Source organism: Porcisia hertigi, chromosome 33 (assembly GCF_017918235.1).
Source record: "Porcisia hertigi strain C119 chromosome 33, whole genome shotgun sequence".
Lineage (NCBI taxonomy): Eukaryota > Euglenozoa > Kinetoplastea > Trypanosomatida > Trypanosomatidae > Porcisia > Porcisia hertigi.
Window position 1 is genome coordinate 327,504 of NC_090592.1, and position 15,991 is coordinate 343,494.

General features: G+C 58.1%; 3 protein-coding genes across 3 annotated transcripts; all 3 read left to right on the forward strand.

Annotated features, from left to right (window-relative positions):
* Positions 1-2,280: 2,280 nt before the first annotated feature.
* JKF63_02093 (uncharacterized protein) lies at positions 2,281-6,048 on the forward strand (the record flags this gene model as incomplete). The annotated part of the gene is made up of 1 exon (XM_067898135.1): positions 2,281-6,048. The coding sequence occupies one exon, from the start codon at positions 2,281-2,283 to the stop codon at positions 6,046-6,048; it is 3,768 nt and encodes a 1,255-aa protein (XP_067754292.1).
* Positions 6,049-7,689: 1,641 nt separating this feature from the next.
* JKF63_02094 (uncharacterized protein) lies at positions 7,690-12,972 on the forward strand (the record flags this gene model as incomplete). Its single annotated transcript, XM_067898136.1, has 1 exon — positions 7,690-12,972. One exon carries the CDS (start codon positions 7,690-7,692, stop codon positions 12,970-12,972), a length of 5,283 nt encoding a protein of 1,760 aa, XP_067754293.1.
* Positions 12,973-13,813: 841 nt separating this feature from the next.
* Positions 13,814-15,145, forward strand: JKF63_02095 (uncharacterized protein; the record flags this gene model as incomplete). The annotated part of the gene is made up of 1 exon (XM_067898137.1): positions 13,814-15,145. One exon carries the CDS (start codon positions 13,814-13,816, stop codon positions 15,143-15,145), a length of 1,332 nt encoding a protein of 443 aa, XP_067754294.1.
* Between the last annotated feature and the right edge of the window lie 846 nt (positions 15,146-15,991).

Genomic DNA, 15,991 nt, shown 5'->3' on the forward strand with positions numbered 1-15,991 from the left:
GTTCCCCTCTTCATCGCGCTCATACCCGAGCACGACAAGGCAGGAGAGCCCCTTTGGAACTTCAGCACGTCAGCATATTCGCTAGGAAATCCCCCTTTTCCCTCCAAGTTGTCTCGGCGTGTGCAAGCGAGCGTCTTGGTTATAGTGTACTAGTCGTGCACCTTGTGGGGTCGACCGCCTTGTGTGACGGACACAGTCGTGCATTTGTGTAGGCTCAACCCGTCTCCCTCCCCATTTTCTTGCTGTTGACGCACGTTCACACCAGAAAGTAGGTACCCGCGGCTCCCTGCGCCACCACCGTCTCTATTCACTGCGTCTGTGAAGAGACGAGTGAGGGGCGTGCCGTTGCAGGCCCCCTCCCTCACAGTAGAGAGAAGGAATCGAGTCATCAAGAAAAGCGCGGCATCAGCGCGCGGGCGCACATTTTTGCCTCCTTCCCCACCCCCATGCGCGCACACTCACACAAACCTTTTCACTCTTTTTTTTCCTCGGTTTTCCTTCTCCGTTGATATATATATATATATATATATATGTATGGTGAGTGCGTATAGGTGTGTGTGGGTGCGCTGACTCCATTAGATTCTTTCGAGTCTCTGTGCATCTCTCTGTTTTCTCGCACATTACGCCCCCTCCCTTCTCCACACCCGCCTCACACCCTGTTTCGAACAGCGTGTCTGCACCCAATCTTCTCGTTTGATTTCTCATTTCTTTTTTCTTTTCCGCTGCGTTCGCGAGTTGGTCTTCGTCATAGTGCTTAAGTACATTCTGGGCTTTGTGATTGAACTCCCCCTTTTTTTTTGCCCTCCCCCTCTTTTGGCGCTCTCTCGTTTCGAGCCGCTCCGCCGTGTCCCGCACCTGATTTCTCCCTGGAGATCTCAGTGAATTTTTTTTTTCATCCTCTATTCCCCCCTATTTCCCTCCCCCCTCCCCACAGACTGACATCTTGACGGGCGAGTCCTTTTTAACTGCTCACTTTTTTTTTTTGGGGGGGGGTGCTCTTTTGACCTTTTTTTCCATTTCCGCACACCTCTGTGAGGTCATTTAACCTTGGTTCATCTCCCACATATACCACCATCCACCACCCCCCGTCCACTCCCATTCTGCTCGTTTGCTTGGCGACAGTTTATCATTCTTGACGAGGGTGCACAGGAAGGTTCGGGGCGGATAAGCAGCGCATTGTGTCGACGGAACAAAGAGGGTGCAGTGGCAACAGTCAAGGGGGGGGGGAGTCACGGAGGAGTTGAGGGAAGGAGGGGGAGGGGCCCTGCAATGTCGCTTAGTTCTCACCGAAAAAGCGACGGCGGTGAAAGTGTTAGTATGCTCAGCTCCAACCGACCACAGCGGCTTTCTGTCGCGAGCAAGCGTCATTCTCTCACTAGCCCGTCATGTGACCCTACTACGATTGAGCCGTTGTTGCACTTCACCACGCGTAGCACTGGAGTATCGTCATCTCGTGGTGCAAGAGGGCATGTCTACGCCACCGATCACCCCAAACCGAGAGGTTCAACAAGAGCAGGAAGCGACACGGTAGATGACTCGGCCAGAAAAGCAACTCTCGGGAAGGCATATACTCGCTGCGCCTCCTCGGTCAGTCTGAAAGCAGTCGCAGCGAATTCTTCTTTCCGGACCTCAAGAGAAGCACACGGGGTCTTGGATGAGCGCGCCAGATCGAGTATCTTTTCCCTCGGTTCAGCACGCTCTTCTGAGCGCGGGCGACAGAGCTCTGCGGCATCTGCAGCGTTGATTGCGCGCCACACAACGCAGCGGATACGACCCCATCGCCTCTCCACGCCGGTGTCTCGCAGGACAACGCAGTCTGGCCGATCAACCACGGGGAGTCGGGCCGACACGGCAGCACTAACACCTGAACTGCTCGCTCTTGATCCCCTGCCTACGCTATTTTTGGTGCCTGTGACAGACGCCGTGGTCTCCGAGAACAGCATTGCCACTGGGCTAGCGGCCCCGCCGACCGAGGGAGTGCTGCACAAGAGAACGGATGAAAAGGAGAAGAAGGTGCATGACATTCCCAACAGTCGCGTGGATTCACGTGGCTGCATTCGAACGCCTGAAAGCACTTCATCAGGGGAAAAGGTAGGGACACTCAGTGCAACTCAGGTTGGTGGAGACCAGGAAGCCGACAAAGCCTCTGAGGTACCTTCGGAGGCATCTGTTTTACTTCCTGTAGTGTCTGCGGCCGACTCAGCTCCGAGTTTAGTTTTTCATTCCCGCATTACAGACCCCGCTCCGCACATCGACAGCGTAAGGCGCTGGCGCCGGGTCATGCGAGAGTCCAGCGTCGCCAGCGCTCCAGGTGGAGGAGCTGACGCTGTGCCCGTGGTGGCTCTACCGCCTACGGTCCCTCACCGTCCCTCTTCGCGTTCATCGGGGGAGCAGCTGGGCATCGCTACGAACGCTGGTGAGGAGGCTAGTAGATCGGTGGTGCTGATTCATGCGCCACTGCCATCGCAGCACTCGGATAAACAATCGACGCAGGTGCGCAGTCTTTCACAGTCCACGTTCTTTCCGTCTGCACTGCAGACACCACTGCGGTCAGTTCCTCCGAGCGAGTCGGGAGATCGCTGCATATCCGTGCTGGACACATCTCAGTTGAATTTGTCCACAGCAAGCGCCGGCGCCCAGGCGGTATGGGTCATACCTAGCGCCTTGCAGCCGCAGCTCCGAAGCGATTCCCCTCTCATCTCGGAAAGGGGCGCATGCGTGGTGCACCGCTCGTCATCAGCGGCGAAGTCTCCATCTGTTGACGCTGTGATGTCCTCTTCCACTTCTGCCCAAGAGGAGCCGCTGGCGGAAAAGATTAGCATTCCTGGCGCCTCTCAGGCCTCAACGGATGCGGCGCATCTGTCTCAAGACAGCCGAGGCGCGTCTGCCACCACCCCACCGTCTTCAGTCGGCGCCGCAGAGCCTGCATCGTCTTCTAGACATCGCGTAGTCAGCGACATTGAAGAGGAGGAGGAAGTCGTCGTCGGAGGAGGAAGTGCACCGATGCAGCCGGCACCGATGCGACACCTGGAGCTGGCCGCTGTCGTGAGTTCTACCGTATCGACCGCTTCGGAGGGGCTACTACCAGTGCAACATGGCACCTGGTTTCCCCCCTCGCAGAACAGCAGTGCATCGCTTGCTGGCGAGATTCAGGTCGTGCCACCGCGGGGAGAGGAGGTGTCTGGTGCAGATGAGCTGTCACACGATAGCCATCAATCCGAGGATGCGTTTTATGGACATGAGTTGACAAACAACACAAGGGCAACGACTGGGCCAGAGGCGGACGAATTTAGCGCTTTGACAAACTCCGCAGAGGAGCACAGCGTCACTCGCGAGGAGACCGAGGTCAAAAAGATGCTCGGGAGCTCATGTGAATCTTTTCGCGCAACCGCCACGACTGGACACGCGTCCGTCACGCCACGTCCTTGCCGCCGCCTTGAAGAGGATCAAAAACTCGACGTGGAGCTGCTGCGTATCGCCACTCAGGCGTCTCAGCCCGAGAATGTAGACTTGCTGTGCTCGACAGAGACGCTAGTAGGAGCGGGGGAGCAAGAGAATGTCGACAGGAACGAGCAACAGAGTCTTGCCGGGGACACCACGCGCAACGCCGAGGATGAAGTGGATGCGGCGCTGGTTTCAGAATCTTTTAAGGAACAGTCGCCGCCTGTGGTTGCCTCACCGTCAACTTCGTTCACAACGCCCACCGCGCGAGGCAGCTGCGTCGGATGTGAGGGAAAGCCGCCCCTGGGAGATGCCGGAAGAGTTTCTGTTGCGGCCATGGAGAGGAGCGGCACCATTGGGTCGGTTGCGCTGCAGCGAGGGCCGGCTAAATCCGCTGATTCCCCGTCCGGCGCGAAGCCACCAGAGGCAAGCCGGACAGTGATGCGGAGCCCATGGCGTACAAACGGCATCGAGACGGGCTCCGTGAGCAGCGTTGCCGGTGTGATGCGGTCGACGTCTCGTGGACGAGCTGCCAGCGAGGGCGCTAGCGGCGCCAAATTCATGCGCGTCCTCTCTTGCAGTGCGCTAGGTGGCGCGTCCCAATTCCTACCGACCGCGGCGCGTAGCGGCCGCGTTACTACACCTGCGGTTGAGTCTTTCGGTACCGGTCGAGACTCTAGACGGCGATCGTCTTGTCTCACCGTAATGACCGGCGGTGGGACAGAGTTCGTATCACACACGGTTCTCCGGCGAGGAGATGTCGCCTGTGGATCATCGAGTGGCGGTGGCCCATCTCCACAGAAGGTCTCTGCTGTGGCATCAGAGGATCTTCTTCCTGCGCTCTTCTCGGCACAGGAGGCGGCAAACACTATTACTGTTGTCTTTGACCTCGATGAAACGCTTTGCAACAATCGGTACACCACAGGGCCCATTCTCCGCCCTGGTGCAGAGCTGCTACTGCACACGCTGCGCCGCCTTTGCCCGTCGCCTCGATACAAGCTTATCCATACCAACGCCCGCAACCAGCGCGTCTCGAATCGTCTGTACGACGAGGCGATGTCCCGGATGGGTATGACACCTCTCTACCGCTCGCGAGTTGCACAGAGACAATTAGCTAATGGCCACCACCGCACCAGAAGCTCCGATCTCAGCGGCACTGTTGCCACGTCAGGCGACAACGCGTCCAGCATTTCATGCGCAACCCCTTCGACTGGCGTCTGCAGCACTGGTGAAGCGCGCCCTGCAACGGCAAATGATGCAAACCCTCTTCGACTGGAGCTGGTGCTCTGGACAGCGAGCGAGGAGAGCCTGGCCCGACGCGCAGTGCGCCAGATTGACCCACTGAACAAGATCTTCGACGAAGCCATTTATCGCGACGCGCGGTGGTTTCGTGACCTATCTTACACAAAGGAGCTGAGCCGCCTCGGCAGGAATATGGACCGTGTAGTCATCATCGAGAACTCGGTCGACTCCGTTATTCGTAATCGCAAGAACGCGATCCTCGTCACAAGCTTCGTGCGCAACCGCCTCGACCGTCAACTGTTCCTCGTGCGTGAGGTGCTTCTAGACTGGGTCCGTGGTATGAAGGCAACGCTGGCGACGCAGCAGTACATAATGCACAGCGCCGGTGCGCTGCGGGAGAGCGCTGAACGTCCGACGCATCGCGATGTCGCGTCACACGCGCGGGGCGAAGACGCAAATGGTTTCCGTGTCGGTGTGCCTGCCGAGGCGGGTGCTGATGGTTTGGTGTTGCCAAACTCGACGCCGTCGCTTGCCCACGGAGGGAGAGGTGAAGGTATGGCATCATCGACTCTCCACAACGGCCCAGCCCTTCGTGGCGGAGGCTCCAGCCACGATTCTCTTGACGGTGGTGTTTCTCTACAGGGTGCTACTTCCGAAACCGAAGCGCCCACACCGCGCCAGTCGTCTTCTCCTTCTGGATCAGGGATCGGCTCATCGCCGCGTCACGCTCCTCGCCCACTCAGCGCCATGGACCGTCGTGCACCACATATTGCGGAGTTCCTACAACACCACCACCTTATCTTGCCATTCTCGAACTTCCTTCGCTTCCAGCTCACAGACGAAGTGATGATGCACCTGCAAGCCACAGAACCCGCCCTCATCGCCGCTGCCCTCCCACCACCGCTGGCGTCAGCTGAGCAAACGGGCGCTCGGGCAACGCGTGCCGTCAGCTCTGCACTTGCTGTTCGCCCAGATCGAAGCCGGTGTACTTCACCGATTACGTCGTCTACCTCGGCGCGACCAGTCACTGTCGCTACGCCTACTACAGTGGTCCCGGCAGGACCTGCATCAAGAGCGCTTCACACTGGTTCTGGGGACTTTGTGTCCCCTTGCGGGGGCCCCACGATAAAGGAGGGGGGTTCAACAGCTGCTTCACGGCTGTCCATCCCAGGGAAGGAGGGGGTCGCAGGGGCGGCTCCGGCGTCCCTGCCGAGGGGATCCTCGGCGCGCACTATTCGAGACAGCCGCTGCAGCTGTGTCATGTCCAACGGAGTGATTCGAGGAGCTGATAATGGCCGAGACTCGGTTCGACTGAAGCGCACCTCATCGGCGGCATCCACTCGACGAGCGACGAACCCGTTGTAGAGTTGCGCGGTGCCACGAATTTATGAACATAAATGTGAGATGAACTCCGCAGTGATCGCTTCTCGAATACCTCCAAAAACGAGCTACGGGGGTTCGAGGATGGCTACCTGAACGCGCTCTGCGTGCGTGTACCACCAATAGCGTATATAAGTCTCTCTCTCTGTGTCTGTGTTGGCAGGGGGGGGGAGCGGAGGAGGAGGGGAGAGGCGGTATATACGCGGTCCAATGCCAACTCTGGTTGTGGGAAAATCCAAGCAAAACTCATTTCTTCATCCATGCTGAATCATTTTTGATGCTGACACGGTTGAGATCCGATTACTTGAGGAGGTTGGTGCAATCTATCGCCATGGATGTTGGCGATAAGTTTCTTCTGAGATGTTGCGTCGGGGGGAGGGGGGGGGGGAACATATCTGGCGGGGGTGGACAAAGTGTGTATTGTCGATCTTTTGAGTTCAAGTCCCCAGCGTGACATGGATGCGCCTCACTTTCGATCCTCCCACTGTGTACTGGTCAGAGAGTCTGCATAAGACCCCCCCCCTCATGGGTGGTCCTTGATGTGGTGACTAGCACTTATGGTGGCGACCAACGAAGCGGGAGTGCGGAGTGTCATGCAAAGGCCTTGCTGACCTGACGGACTCGACCGATGAGGTGAAGCGTATGTAACGCACTTCGCCCCCCCCCCCCCCTCCAACAGGTCTCAGGGTGTGGCGGCAAAATGTGACGTTTGGCTCATTTTGTGCTGTGAATGTCGACACCTTGAAAGGCAAAAAAAATTGTGGCTCAAGGGGTTAATCAAGTGCCCTGTAGGCGCTCCTGCCTACATCCATACTGGGTTTTTTTTTCCTTGGTTGCTCTTCTGCATTTTGTCGTCGTCATTTCTCTACTCATTGGAAGGCGTGTCGTTTGGCTCTCTCCCCTCCCCCTCCCGGAGAGGGGGAAGCGCATCTCCGGGTGGGTCCTTTCTCCGGCGTTCATGAAAAGCGGCCGTGCTCGTATCGCTGCTCCCACCTCCCCACCTTCCGCGCTCCACCTTTACTCCTCCTTCCCTCTCTTCGCCCCGCTCATTCTTTGCGATTTGTCTGATGGGCCATGGTTTTCCAAACACACACACACACACACACACACACGCATCCATTATTCCTCGTGCAAGTCATCAAGTATATGTGGACGTCACCTATCACCATAATAGGTGATCATTGCCTTCGCGCACAGCGCATCCGGAGAACGGAGAGCGCAGTGGTTCCTCAGCTGAGCCACTTTCCGTTCTACTTCCATTTCCTTCATGCTTGATAACGGACGCCTTTGGCGGTGCTCTTGGATTCGGCAAGGGGGGGGGGAGGGAGGGAGGGAGGGGGAGCGGCCATTGGTTTTGCTCATCAGAAAACAATGTGCACTGGCTGCATTTCACTGAGCAGCACACACCGCAAAATACTTTTAAACGGACTTGAGGCCACCTCACGGGTAACGTGTACGTCACTTCTTATATATCTATATCTGTACATTTTTCATCTGTGTGTAATACTGACGCTGATCGACTGCCTTTCGTGTCCTTAATCGCTTCACTTGTCTTGGGACGCTCGCTCAGCGACTCAGACCCGCGACCCAGCGCTTGATCATTGACACTCTAATACTAGGAGAGGGATGGCTTCTAGTGCTTCTGTGCCAGCCTTACAGCAGCGTTGTCTGCAGCGAATGTGGATCAGGTGGGTGGAGTGCTGCTCCTCAACCGCGCTCAGTTGTCGGACCCAGCGGCGATCCTATGCGTCCTGTTTCACGGGCTTGTCTCCATCTTCCATTCTTCTTGATAGCACCGCGCCTTTACATGACACGACGACGGCAGTGTGCTCGAAAACCACGCGGGAGAGCTTCACCCTTGCCTTTGCACGTGCTGCAGCGGATGACCCTCCGAAGGAAGGCGGCTGCACACCCCGGCTGCAGCGGTCGGCTAATCTATCCGCGTGGACGGAGTACCTCGTCGGGCTACGGGACGTATTCCCCAGCAGCGCAGTTGATGACACCCCCCTCCGCGAGGGTGGCAGTACCTCGAAACGAGATTTATCATCTACAGTAGGGTCCCCTTCGGCAGGCGACTTCGCGGGCTCACAGGACATGTTTTTGCACCACATTTTCGACGACGTCAAGGAAGCTGCTTTGTACGCGACTACTCGTCGTCCAGAGACATTCCTCCGGCCTGAGCAAGTAGCCACTGACGCCGCTCTCGAGAGTGGCTCTCAGTGGCAGCTGATGCCGCTCTCAGCGGCATTGAGGGATATGGAGGCGGTTCTGCAGGACATGTTACTCTGTGAGCAGCAGTGTCATGTCAGAGGTGAGTCGACCGGGGGTTCTCTCAAGCCTGTCGTCACGTTTCGGCGCTCTATGCTGGAGCAGGCGTTTCTTTCGCAGTACTGCGACTTGGCCGCTATGAAGGACAGCGACGTGGCGGCACCCGGTGCACCCCCGTGTGAGCTGCAGTGCTTCTACCCTTACGACTATTCCCGGCAACCGAAAAGACTTCGACGGAGACTGGAACGCGGAATGCGCGCACTTCTCTGCGCGTCTGCCTACACACTGCATATCCACTGGGAGCAGCACATGGCGCGTCACCACCCATCCGATATCACAGCGCAGGTCTTTGGGCTCGAATTTGTAATGCTGTGGTGGTGGGCTAACCCTGATCAGATGCCAGTTGAGCTATCCCTGGCTGCGGCTCGACTGCCACCGCCTACACTGCAGTTTTTGCGATACCAGGAGTCACTTGTTGAGGCAACTCTTCCAGGACGCCATGGGGATGGCAGGCAAGCAGGATCGTCACCACCTCAATCTCTGGGTGAATCAAAAAGACCTCACTCGGTGGAGCAGCACCTGCGACGCTACCTTCACCATCACTTTGGCGTTGGTAGCACCGACAAGTGTACCCGTCCCCTGTCTGAACAACAGCTGCAGCAACATGAACGTCGCCGCACTGTACTCCGCGACGGTGGTCTTCTCTGTCCGTCAGCTGTCTTCCCTCCAGCATACCAAGATGCACTCCGCGCGCACTTGGCCAATGTGCAGCAGAGGAAAAACCTAACCACATGCCCGTTGTTTCCGCGTGTGTTGGAGGTGGCTTTGGCGGTGGCCACATCCGACCCCGCGGCCTCAGAGGATAGCGGCGCGTCAAGCTCGTCAACCCACCTCACAAAGCGCACGCCTATAAGCGCTGCTGCCCGCCGCGGTAGAGAGGTTGCTCTTCAGCTTTGCCAGGACTGGTTGTGGCCAGTGATATGCGGTCGCGCTTCTTCGCACCCAACGACATCGGTTGTGCACACGCTCCATCGCTCTGGCGAAGCCGCTGCTGCCCACGCGCTGCTGCCCTCCGCGCCGAGGGAGAAAGTCGAAGACTGGGCGGTACTGACAGCAGCTGTTGCGGCGGTGTCGCAAGTGCGTGGTCACCTGCTCGCGCTGAGGCGTGCGAGTGCAGTGGGTGCTCAAGGTGGGCCTGGTGGAGCGCAGTCGGCGACCCCCTCTGGGGCCGGCGGCGGTGGCACGGAGGAGTCGACTGTAGTGATGTCAGGGAAAGGTATGTCCCTAGCTTACATTCGTGAGCACTTCTACAAGCCGATTATGCGCGCCTTGCTGACCCACTCTGCGGATGCGCCGTACAGAGATGGTGAGCGTCTTCTCGAGGTCTCCAACGCGACAGCGCTTCAAGACATGCCTGGTTGGGTGGGGCTGGTCTTCGCGCGCGTGTCTGCCTGTTTCGAGGAGGCTGGGATGCTTCAACGCGACATAGCTCGCCAGCCGGCGACTCCTGCACGGCTCTGGTGTCTTCTGTTTCACTCGATGTGCGATACGTTTCCCAACGTCTTTCACTCGGGCAACACAGTGACGGTTATGTGGACGCTGCTTGCGCTCGAGGGAGTTTGCGCGGGGCCGTCACTTTACTACAGCACCTACCGCGTGACCAATGCTGGCAAAGCTGAGACTATGGCGGCCTGGCTGAGAACACTCGCAACTTGGACCGCCTCTGGAGCGTTCACCGCTGATCTTGCCCAGGTAGCGACTCAGCTGAGCTGCACAGATGAGGGCGGCGTCGCGCGTGCAGGTTCGCTGTGCCCGCGGGCAGAGAGGTGTCAGCGGACCGCTTTTCTTCTTTCGACTGCTGTAACCGACACTTTGGTGGGCGACGACGGTCTTAAATACTCGAGAGCCGTCGTATCCCCCGGACACTCGCGACATGGAGGAGGGAGACGTGCAAAAGTCATGTCTCTTCCCTCATTCGCCAGCTCCCCGTCTCCTGCATTACCGCTGCACTTGAACTCCGCCGCCGCACTCGCTCAAGCATGGGCCCATCTCACCTCCTGCGCAGAGCTGTCTGATGAGGTGGTGACGGTTTCCATCGAAGTCTTTCGGCGATACGCGACACTGCCGGTATTGGTACCTGACGTGGAGACCTCCCCTAACGAGCCGATCACATCAGCGGCCAGCTTCAGAGAGGGGCAACACGGCAGTCATGGCGGCGGACCGCCAGCAGAGGCGGCGCTGTTGAGACCTCAAGGGAACCCGTCGTTGATGGTGTTTCTCCGCTTCCTCCAGGTGGTGACACTGTCCGGTGACTGCGCAAACGCTGCGTCAAGCGGTAGCCCTGGTCTTGTCAGCTGCGTGGTGGATGACGTTTTACGTGTGTGTCATCCCGTTGTTGCCGTGTACCTGCGTAAGTTGCGTGTTTATGCGGCAGCGGTGTCAGGGAGAAGCGGCGCATTGGCACTTTTAAATAACGAAGAACTGCAGAGCGCACTAGACGGTCTTCCTCCCCCACGAGGACGGCAGCGTCTTCTGAATGCGTTGCTATGGTCTGGACTACCGGTCTCCGCTCTGGAGAAGGCAGTGGGGACAGAGGTGGCGGTGTACGGCAGCGGTTCTCTTGCGTGGTGTGTACTGGAGAGAAACCAGCAGCGGTTCCTTGCCTTCACCCCACCGAGCACGTCCGCCGACGCTTCTTTTGACGCAGCAGAGGTCGGACAGCACAAAGGGCGGTCCTCTTCCGCCCACGCTGCAAACGAAACGGGCATCGACGCCGCTGATGTCGCCAACAGTTTCACAGAAGTGGCGTCTCGATTGGATGAAATTCTGCGGCATCTTTGGCAGTTGGCAATCTCCATCCCAGACACGGCTCGTGTAGCTCTCTGCCTTCACCCATATGTGGGCTATCACGTGGAAAGGCACGGTGACTCGGACACGGCTGAGGGCTCCGGGAGCGCGGTCGCCCGCGAGTCTGGCGAGGACACGCGAATGCCAAACGGCTTCGACAGCGATGGGGTGGTTGATGATGAGCTGGACACAGCTCTGATGGGTGAGGGCACGACTGCATTACCCATCGTGCCCGCCGCAGCTTCTAGTGAAGGTGTACTCGATGCGTTCGAATACGAAAGCGGTGTCGTCCTGGAAGCCACGGAGGACGACTCTCTCGACGCTGAGGTCGAAGGGATCGACTCTCCTGTCGACTGGGAAACGACCACATTGCAGGTGAACGATGACTTCGACGACGGCGTAACAGCCGGCACGACGGCTGTGGAGGATCTCGGCGTGCCCTTGGTGTCCGCGTCACTGTGGGAGTCCCGCGCTGCAGTCAGATCCTCCGTGAGCTGTGACACCACACAACTCGAAGGCGACATCATCACGGCAGCGGACACCGGTGAGGGGGCCATGACAAACCGCAGGGACTCAATCCAAGATACAGAAAACTGCAGCACCCCTACATACCACGGTGAGCATCGTGGGTTAGCACAAACGCTTCTACTAGCCACACCCGCAGCGCAGCACATCTTTTATTCGCTGCTGGAAGTGCTTTCTTGGACGGTCATGCCGCAGTCCGCTTCGGCCAGCAGCACAAGGGCCCGGGAGTTGGTTTCCCCACTGGGCCATGCACACCTTCCAGGCGAGCTTGGTCGTCTTTGGCTGACACGACTGGCGCAAAATTACAGCAAGTGCGTGTCTGTGTGGCAGGTACACTGCAATCTTGTAAAAGCGAATGCAGCGGCCACTCCCGGGGCGGCCGTGCTGTGTCAGCCGCAGACCACTGAGCGCATCATCCTTGTTTTGCTGCAGTCATGCCCCGACACATATTTCGTGGGGCTCTTGCTGCTTGCATTGACGGGTTGCACGAGGGATGTTGAGCATTTTTCAAGCAATGCGGTGGAGGCATTTGCGCGTCGCGTACGACGTGCTGGATCGCTGTTTCCATGGTCTGTGGAGTCGTCGCTGGCGCAGTTTCTTTTCCACTCTGGTGTGACGGCGGCGAGTGTGCGGCGCTGGCGTGTGACGCATGGATTAGCCAAGGATTTGGTGTCCCGCCACGGCAGTGAATGCGTTGCATCGGCGGCACTGCAGTACGTTGCGCACCACAGAGGGGTCTTGCAGCGCCTCCAAAGAGATGCGCCCACGCTGGACGGTGGCGGTAACAGCAGCGATGCTGGCGTTCACATAAAAAGGGATCTCCTGCAGAGCATGGGGAGCCTGCTGCTGTGCTCCCTCGAACAGCGAGGTGCTGCGGAGTCTCCGTGTCGCGCACTGTACCGTTACAATGCGTATGTGAACGAATTCCTTCTTCATCGCGTGCCCCTCGCGAAGGCAGGTGCGTGTTCGGCATCGTCAATGCCGTCACCGGAGATGCTGGTCACCGCCCTACGTGTCGTTCTGCCGTCTGCGCAGCTGACAAGCCCGTCACCAAGTAGCATCCCGCCCCAGCAGGTTGTGTCGCTGCGAGTCGCGTGGAAGCGGCGCTTGGGGCATGCGGAGAAGGAAGTACTTCGCAGGTGCTTTCGAAACAGGGCGTTGTGCGCAACCTCAGCCACAGCAGTGTCGAGTCCAAAATACGTCACCTCCGCTGCAATGAAGGGGGTGGAGCAAAAGGAAGAGGACGACTATGCCGCAGCATTTCTCTGAGTGCAAGTCTCTGGAGCGCCTGTTGCACGTGCATGCGGAAGCGAGTTAAACGCGCACTGTCCTCTCTGTCACTCTTTTTTTTCCGCTTGCACACAGCCAGTGTGCGCATTAAGTCGTTTGGCGATCTCCACATTCCAAATTACCGTCGTCACGACCACGAGGCCGACGGCGACCACCATCGGCCCCCCTCCTCTCCCCCTCCTCCTCTGCAGTGGTGTTCGTTTTTTTTTACTTGCCTTAATTCGCTGCTCACAAATTCCCCAGCTCCCCATCCCATACACACTTCCACACGCGGAAGGAGGAGGTTTGGAAACGCCCCCCCCCTCCCCTCCCCTCCCCTCCCCTCCCCTCCCACCCCCTGCGCGGCACGAAGGAGAGGCACGTGCCCTCCTGTCATTGACGCCCATCCGCGCCGAGTGCACCATTTCCCCCTCCTCTCGGTGATTTCAGGAGTAATTCTGATCGCTCCACATGCGTTTGTGAATCAGCCCCCCCCGCACGCATGGCTTGCCCTACCAAGCCCCGCGTCTCCGCAGCGTCTCTTTTGGCGTATTTCTTTTCAGCAGCATCGGTTCTCTCTCTCTCCCGTCGTCCTCGTTGCATCCCTATCGCCTTTCCCAATATATATGAAACAAAATTCAATTTAATCAACGGATCCTCCCTCTCCCCCCACTTTCCACTCAACATAAAAAAAACATCCCAAATCACCCCCCGCTTCTTTCGTGTTACACACACACACATTCCCCCCCCCCCCCCATCTACCTTACCCAGGAATCGCTCTCCTCCGCTTTCTCTCTACCACCACCTCTACACCACTCGTTTCCTACCCGACTCAATCATCATGCGCGAGATCGTTTCCTGCATGGCCGGCCAGTGCGGCAACCAGATCGGCTCAAAGTTCTGGGAGGTCATCAGCGACGAGCACGGCGTTGACCCGACTGGCACGTACCAGGGCGACTCGGATTTGCAGCTCGAGCGCATCAACGTTTACTTCGACGAGTCCACCGGCGGCCGCTACGTGCCCCGCGCGGTGCTGATGGACCTCGAGCCGGGCACCATGGACTCCGTCCGCGCCGGCCCGTACGGCCAGCTGTTCCGCCCGGACAACTTCATTTTTGGTCAGTCCGGCGCTGGCAACAACTGGGCCAAGGGCCACTACACCGAGGGCGCGGAGCTGATCGACTCCGTGCTTGACGTGTGCCGCAAGGAGGCGGAGAGCTGCGACTGCCTGCAGGGCTTCCAGCTGTCTCACTCCCTCGGTGGCGGCACGGGCTCCGGCATGGGCACCCTGCTCATCTCCAAGCTCCGCGAAGAGTACCCGGACCGGATCATGATGACCTTCTCCGTTATCCCGTCCCCCCGCGTGTCGGATACCGTCGTTGAGCCGTACAACACAACCCTATCTGTGCACCAGCTCGTGGAGAACTCCGACGAGTCGATGTGCATTGATAACGAGGCGCTGTACGACATTTGCTTTCGTACGCTGAAGCTGACGACGCCGACGTTCGGTGACCTGAACCACCTGGTGGCCGCTGTGATGTCCGGCGTGACCTGCTGCCTGCGCTTCCCTGGTCAGCTGAACTCTGACCTGCGCAAGCTTGCCGTGAACCTGGTGCCGTTCCCGCGTCTGCACTTCTTCATGATGGGCTTCGCGCCGCTGACCAGCCGCGGCTCGCAGCAGTACCGCGGCCTGTCCGTTGCGGAGCTGACGCAGCAGATGTTCGACGCCAAGAACATGATGCAGGCTGCCGACCCGCGCCACGGCCGCTACCTCACCGCGTCTGCGTTGTTCCGCGGCCGCATGTCGACCAAGGAGGTCGACGAGCAGATGCTGAACGTGCAGAACAAGAACTCCAGCTACTTCATCGAGTGGATCCCGAGCAACATCAAGTCTTCCATCTGCGATATCCCGCCCAAGGGCCTCAAGATGTCCGTCACCTTCATCGGCAACAACACCTGCATTCAGGAGATGTTCCGCCGCGTTGGTGAGCAGTTCACCGGCATGTTCCGCCGCAAGGCCTTCCTCCACTGGTACACGGGTGAGGGCATGGACGAGATGGAGTTCACCGAGGCCGAGTCCAACATGAACGACCTCGTGTCCGAGTACCAGCAGTACCAGGACGCCACCGCCGAGGAGGAGGGTGAGTACGACGAGGAGGAGGAGGCCTACTAAAAAGGTGTGGGTGTGAGCGAGGGAGTGCAATGCGTGTCGTGGTAGGCGAGGCCAGATGTAGTCTTGGAAGTGCAGGAGTTTCTGGGAAACATGGCTGTGTTTACGTGCTTTGGTCTCAGCAGACTTTTCACCTTCACACCAGCGTTGTAGCCTATTTAGTGGACCTCTCTTTTTTTTTGATGATATCATTGGCTCTTCTCTCCCTTGACAATAAAAGTCAAGCTCCCATTCGTCTGGTCCTGGTGTACAAGGGCCCTACCGCTCATTGTATGTGCGTGTTTCTGTCCAAAGTCGTAGCGCAAGTGTCCCCAGTCTCCCCCCTTCAAAACCATTTCATGGGAAGTTGTCTTGGACGCATTGATTTTTTTTTTGTTGGAGCGTGGGTCGACCGTGACGGCTCGCGTTTCCACTCTCTCTGCCTCTTGGATTATTTCTTGACACACAACCCAATTGGCTCGCACGCACAGTGATGGCCAAATTTATGTTCACGTACCTCAGTCTATGCCACGAATGCACACACGCGCGCGCGCACACCGTCCCTACCACATTTTCGCATCATATCAAGGTGTTGCCGCGGTGTCTGTGCGTCTGTACATGTCCCTCTGCCCCCGTCTTTTCTTTTTTTCATATCTTTTTCTTTGGCTTTGATATTGTGTGCGCTCCCTCCCCCCGACCACTCACATCCTTCTTTTTTGTTGTTGTTCCACCGTCGAAAGCTGCCCGCGAAGTCACGTTCTACCCGTCTGATCCCCGTCACCCTCTTTCCCCTTTCAAGCACAGATGTGGTGGTGGTGGTGTGGTGCAATTCCGTTGCGATGTGACCAAGGTGACGAGGCGGATAGAGAT